Source organism: Quercus lobata, chromosome 8 (genome assembly GCF_001633185.2).
Source record: "Quercus lobata isolate SW786 chromosome 8, ValleyOak3.0 Primary Assembly, whole genome shotgun sequence".
Classification (NCBI taxonomy): Eukaryota; Viridiplantae; Streptophyta; class Magnoliopsida; order Fagales; family Fagaceae; genus Quercus; species Quercus lobata.
Genome location: NC_044911.1, coordinates 10549793 through 10556212, shown reverse-complemented (window position 1 = coordinate 10556212; position 6420 = coordinate 10549793). Strand labels below are relative to the sequence as shown.

At 37.6% G+C, this 6420-nt stretch overlaps 1 protein-coding gene across 1 annotated transcript; it reads right to left on the bottom strand.

The window, feature by feature from the left end:
* On the bottom strand, window positions 1-6148 carry LOC115956426 (DEAD-box ATP-dependent RNA helicase 32). The gene is made up of 8 exons (XM_031074812.1): window positions 5618-6148; window positions 4822-5097; window positions 3963-4286; window positions 2701-2892; window positions 2351-2506; window positions 1700-2121; window positions 1116-1273; window positions 1-659 (listed from the first exon to the last, which is right to left on the bottom strand). Exons 1-8 carry the CDS (start codon window positions 5984-5986, stop codon window positions 337-339), a joined length of 2220 nt encoding a protein of 739 aa, XP_030930672.1. The 5' UTR covers window positions 5987-6148; the 3' UTR covers window positions 1-336.
* Window positions 6149-6420: the final 272 nt, after the last annotated feature.

Here is a 6420-nt window from a genome sequence, read left to right as displayed (position 1 = left end):
AATTTTTATATCTTTTCAGCATTTTCATTGACTTCATTTTTCAATTTTTTCACAATTCAACCGAGGTACAGGCGGATCTGAGAATCCCTGATCCATGCCTGCCTGCTGGCAATGGCATTGAGAGAGACTCTGTGCGATGCTTCAGCGAATTAAAGTAGAATATTCGTGCACATAATACAGAAGACAGACAAAAACACAATACTCTATTTCATCCAAAGTAATTTCAGGCTTGAAGCTGACAGACATACTCAAACAGGCTCGTTACTTAAGCTCCCATATACTAACCAAAAATGAAGGGATAAAAGAAAAAAGCCTTATGCTGTCATATCCTATAAGTTAGGAGTGCATGGCATTTAGTAACTTGAGTGCTAGTGCTTCTTGTTCTGCCAAGGAGGAGGAGTCCTTATTTTCTTTTCTCTCACCATCATCACTGTCACTATTGTAATATTTCTTCGACTTTTTACGGGGTCTGTCTCTAGTAGCTTCCTCTTCTGATGCAGAATGTTCTTCATCATCCTCTTCTTCCAAGCTTCCTCTTTTCAACTTCATCTTCTGCTTGATACGTTTCTCTCTGCGACGTTGGCGATCTAGTAGTTTGTCTTCTTTGTCTACCTGCTTCATCTCTTCCCTCATCTTGTTATAATACTCATTCTTTTTGCCTGCAAAACAGTGAGATCTATTAGGGCACTTGAACAGCAGCAAATGCACAAAACATAGTCAACATTTGGGATAGAAATTTATTCAGTTCAGCTTTGTATTTTATTGACATGCACGGCAAGGCACCATGTTCAAACAAAGCATTGGTTCAATGAATTGACGTGGATGAATGAGGTTATGCATACTTTTGGAGTTTGAAAGATTGGAAACTTGGATGGCTTTAAAAAAAAACAAACGTGGATGGCTTCAAAATCCAAGCCATCCACATTTGTTGACCAAGACAACATCTGTGGTAAGAACTGAGAAAGAAAAGGAAACCGCATTACTTTGCTTCAGCCAGACAATGAGATTTAATTTAGAGAAGGAAAAAGGAAAAAGATACAAGAGCTTATTGAGCAGTGAAGTCTGCCTCGGGAATATTATTTATACTAATTGCAGCTCAAGAATGACCCATATACCTTGGTCAACCACAAATGATTCATTGCCACTCTTTATTTCAGCCACCCTCGCAAGTGGAGGTAGTGCATTGCCTTCATCATCATAAACAAGCCTAGTACCCATTGGTCTGTGGATATTTATTTTTAACTTCTTCTTCTTTGAAATCCGTGTTGCAGGCCTACAAAGGAAAGGATAGAAAAGCTCAAATCAGATTAATGAAAACCATATAAAGCACAATAGATTGAACAGTAAATCTTAAACTTTTAGCATAGCATCGGTGACCCAATAAACAAACAAACAATACAGAATATCCAAACAAAATAACATATGATGGCACACTTGGCACACCAAAAGTACAGGGTTGGGCCTTGTATTACATGTCATCACATTTTTCCCGCAAGACAGACAGAGATCTGTGTAAAATACTAGATGACACTTATTGTAAGGAACACCAGCTAGATAGAATAAAAACTACACATCCAACACAATTGCATATTTGCATGTAATTACTAATTCCTATCAAATATCATTATTGTATGGTGATCTTAGTGTTAATATATCTGTATAAAAACTCTATATAAATAATTACAGAAAAGCAATGTACCTAGCATCTGTGATTTCACTTATTTTCTCCTCTTCCTCATTTGGTGTATCCTGCTTTAGAAGAAAAGCTTTGTCCATTTCCTCTTCATCTATATCACCGATATCTAGCATCTCTTTGGGAATCTCCAGCAGATTCTCCCTGTCAGAGTTTTCAGATGCAGGAAGAGAAATTGTCTCTGATGCTGTTTTTGACTTGTTTTTCTGCTTCAAGAAACGGATTTTCGGAGTCATTGGGAGACCCAATGATGCTGAAAATTCATCAATAGGCAGTTTTGTCACATCAAAAATTTCTTTTTCCTTCTGAATATGAATAGACCGCAAATATGTCACAAAGGCTCTTTGGGCCTGATACTGCATATCTGGATACTTAACTAGTAATGCTGACAACAGCCCAGAAACAGGTTGTAGTCTTTTTTTGTTTGCCTGAAAAATAAGCAATTATAACAGCAAGGTTAGCAAACAAATGAATTTAAACAATCATTACATGAGCAAGTATTCTCTTAAGAATCCCAGTCAAATATGTTGAGCCACCGAAGAGAAAAAGGAAGAAGTAAATAAGTACATACATACATATATATATTAACTAGATAAGCAAAAGGAAGCCAAAGTATATTGGTTATCTACGATAGACTTTGCAAATAAGGCCGTCTACCTTAATAAATTGTATGGGTACTTTTTGTGCTTGTAATTTTTCAAGCATTTTCATTTCTGAGGGCATCAGAAATAAAACAGACCTCCCTCCAGAATGATAGCGAGCAGTGCGACCAGCTCTGTGTATGTAAGCTTTAACATCTTCTGGACAGTCCACCTACAGAAATACGATTAAAAATTTCTAAGACCTTAGTAACAAGAAAAAGAATTGTTGTCTTATGCACACACAAGCTTATTTGAACAACCAATTACAGAAATACGATAAAAAATTTCTAACACCTTAGTAACAAGAAAAAGAATTGTTTCGTCTTATGCACACACAAGCTTATTTGAACAACCAAATTAAATTACCTGGACAACCCAATCGACTGCCTTGTTAAAATCAAGGCCTCTCGAGGCCACATCGGTCGAGAAGAGAACTGAACGCTGCTCACAGAATTCTGAATATATACCCATCCTTCTCCCCTGCTTCATCCTCCCATGAAGACACTTTAAGGGTATCCCAGGACGCAGTTTCTTAAATGCTTCATAGACAAATTTGACCTAAAAGTACCAGCCATTCATCCTTAGCAACAATAATGAAAACGAGTATATAAATTAATAAAAAAATGGACCAGGCATTAAAAGGTAATTCTAATAGAAGGCCATCTAGATAAGGGAAAACCATAAATGAGAAACATCAATATGAGAACTAATTGAAGAACATGAAAACCAAGGATGTGGTGAAGTGCTTATCTAGATATAGGCTAAATGAACTAAGCCAATTAGCCAATTGATCCAGCATGGTGTGGACTGGAAAACCATCAAAGACATACCAACTCAACTTGGACTCTTACATAAACATTTGCATGTAAGACCCCTAAATTACACGGATATTGACAAAAAAGTGTAAATGCATGCTCCTACATATAATAGACAAGTTAAATGTTAACATCCCAAAGGTCCTTGTATAACCTCTTCCTATTAGGCTATTACACAAAAAAGAGAAACTCTTTCTATTCAACTCCTTAGGAGTACTTGTGTAGATTTCCTGTGTACATGACGTAGCTCCTCTTCTTTAATAAAATATATTACTTATAAAAAATGTATAAAACAATCATAATTGTCAAATCCTACAATGTATTGACTTTTAATTGTATTACTATCTAATCTCCCATAATCAGATTTTATCTATGAAACTATACATATAGTTCTTCAATGCAAAAAAATGATAATTTTTAAATTAGGTAACATTTCAACAACTGTACCCAAACCAACGCATTCATAAGCTATGTGAGTATATGTACTATAGATACAGCCAAGATAAATGTAATGTTTTGTGCCATGAACACTTGATTTTTGTGGAGCGAAACAATTTAACAATTTGGTGTTCAGGAAAAAAAAAATGTGAACAAGAATTGAAAAAATCAATCACATATAAAATATCAAACTGCCCCTGCCCAAAACTGGGCAGCAACCATGAATAAGCCAAATCATCTTATCTGGTCAACCAACAGGTAAGGGGGCTCGTATTGGCCTCAAACAACTATACAAACCCTAAGTTCCACACTTTTAGATTGGCTTTATTCAACAAGACATGATTTCTATTAAAGGAATAAAAGATGCTAAGTTACCTGTTTACAGCTTGAAAGAAACACTAGGATCTTTGAATTAAGATGTGACTTTATGAAACTCCACAACATATCTAACTTTTGGTCAAGAGGAACAACCATTGCAGTTTGCTGCAAGAGGTTGGGAGTGGAAGTTACAGACTCCTCATGCACGCTGAGATACTCTGGGTCCTTCAAACTGAGTCTTGCAAGATCTTGAACTGACTTTGTTTGAGTTGCTGAGAATAGCAAGGTTTGTCTATTCTTAGGTAGTTGTGACACGATAGCATTTAAAGCCTTCTTGAATCCAACATCAAGAATACGATCTGCCTCATCAAGAACCAAAACCTGTTTCCTGGCCAGGAATTCCCACCCAAATGAGAAGCTAAATAACCAATACTTGAAACATGTGTGCACATGCAAGTGCGAGGACACGCTTGCAAAAGTGTGTGCTTGTGTGTGTGCGCGCGCACGCGTGTTCGTGTGCATGTATGTGTGTGTGCATGTGAGAGAGAGAGAGAGGTGAAACAAGGAAGTGGAAGAGTAAGCAGCCTTGTTCCCAAAAAAAGATCTGTAAATTAGGATGATTGAAAAAAGGGCAAACCTCCAAACCAAAGGAGTGACTTAGTGCCAAAAGAAAATTAATACAAAGGGAGGATAAAGCTATATTGAAGCCAAGTCTTACAACAAGCAGGGATGGCAGAGACACATCACCAACTTGAAAGGACAAGGCACGAGGATTTATAAAACAGAATTTTAGCAAATTTCTTTCTTATAATGCAATGACTTTGGTATGGGAAATAACAGACAAAAAACAACAGGAAAAAAAAAAACTGTCACCAAAACAGGAAAAGAAAGATGAGGAAGAAAATATAATGGTGACCTGAAGCAGGGAACATTCAAAGTTTGGAGTCTCATCCATGTGCTGAAGAAGCCGACCAGGAGTGCAAACCAAAATATTGAGCCGATTTACATGCTCCTTCTCTGTGTCAATATCCTTGCGACCACCAATTAGAAGGCCAGCACTAAAATTATGGCGCTTTCCTACAGTTTTTAACACATCAAAAAGTTGGCCTGCTAATTCCCGTGTGGGAGATATAATGATGCTCCCTACACCATCCTCAGGTCCCCATGTCCCTCTATATAACTTCTCCAGAACCTAAAATCAACATAACAATTGAGCACAAGAACACACATGTATATATACACACAACATACAAATGAAAATTCAAACATACAAAAGAACTAGCATGCTAAAGAAAATTATAAGAACTAAATCATAAGGAAAAATAAAATGAAAGCCTTCTTCCCACTGGTTATTTTCATGCTATTCAGCCCGAGACAAAAGATGCCCCCAATTAAATTCCACTCTTTTCTCACACTTCTTCACCAACCAAACAAAACACAAAATTTCCTCTCTAGTCCACTTCCATCAATCATTTCCTCACACGTTTTCACCAATCAAACAAACCCCACAAAACTCAAACTTCTCACTCTCAACTAAAATTCCCCTATTTTTCCCACATTTTCTAAGCAACCAAACAAAACCCAAAATTCCCACAACCTACAAAACTCACACTTCTCTCACTCCCAACCAAATTCCATTATTTCCACACAAACTCAATTCTCATTAAAATTCAACAACCCAAAAAACAAAAAAGCAAAAAAGCAAAACTCACCGGAATAACAAAAGCCAGAGTCTTTCCAGACCCGGTTTTCGCGGCGCCGAGAATGTCCCTTCCGCAGAGCGCGTGAGGCAGAGTAGCCCTCTGAACATCGGTCATCTCGACATACCCAGCATCACGAAGACCATCCACGGTTTTCTTCGACAAGGGCAGCTGGTCAAACCGCGTGGCACCGGCGTAGCGCGAGAACGAGTCGCCGCCGAGGCAGCCAATAGGTGAGTTGGAAGGCAGCGGAGGCAGAGACATGGGGTTGGAGCCGGAGTCGGGTTTCTGGGATTGGATCCATGAGTCGAGGAGCTTGATTGTTTCTCTTTCTGAGACGCGGAGTTTGTTGCGGAATTGTTTGGATTTGGGTTTTTTCATTGTTGGAGAGTTTTTGAGGTTCTGTCTGTCTCTTTGTGTGAATCTCTGCGTGTGTTTGTGCTTGTGGGGTTTGGGGTTTAAGTGAGAGCAATGAGAGACGAGAAAAGGGTTTGGTGTTTTTTTGGGTTTTTACTTTTTAGAGGGCAAAGACAATTGCAATTTGAGAGGGTTTAGGATGGTTTTTACCATTTACTTTTACCCATATGTATATATATATTGAAAGGATATATATATAATTTCTGATTTTGAGAAAATTAAAAACAGGATTTCCATTTTCGCGGTTGTGTGTGTTTTTCTGTGACTTGCAAGGGTTTAAAATGATTTGAAAAATAAAAAATAAATAAATAGAAGAAGATGAAGGAGGGAAACTTGCAAGGGTTTGATTAATGAGAATGGTGTTTAAAGGAAAAGGGTTATAAAACTAAAGAGAAAAG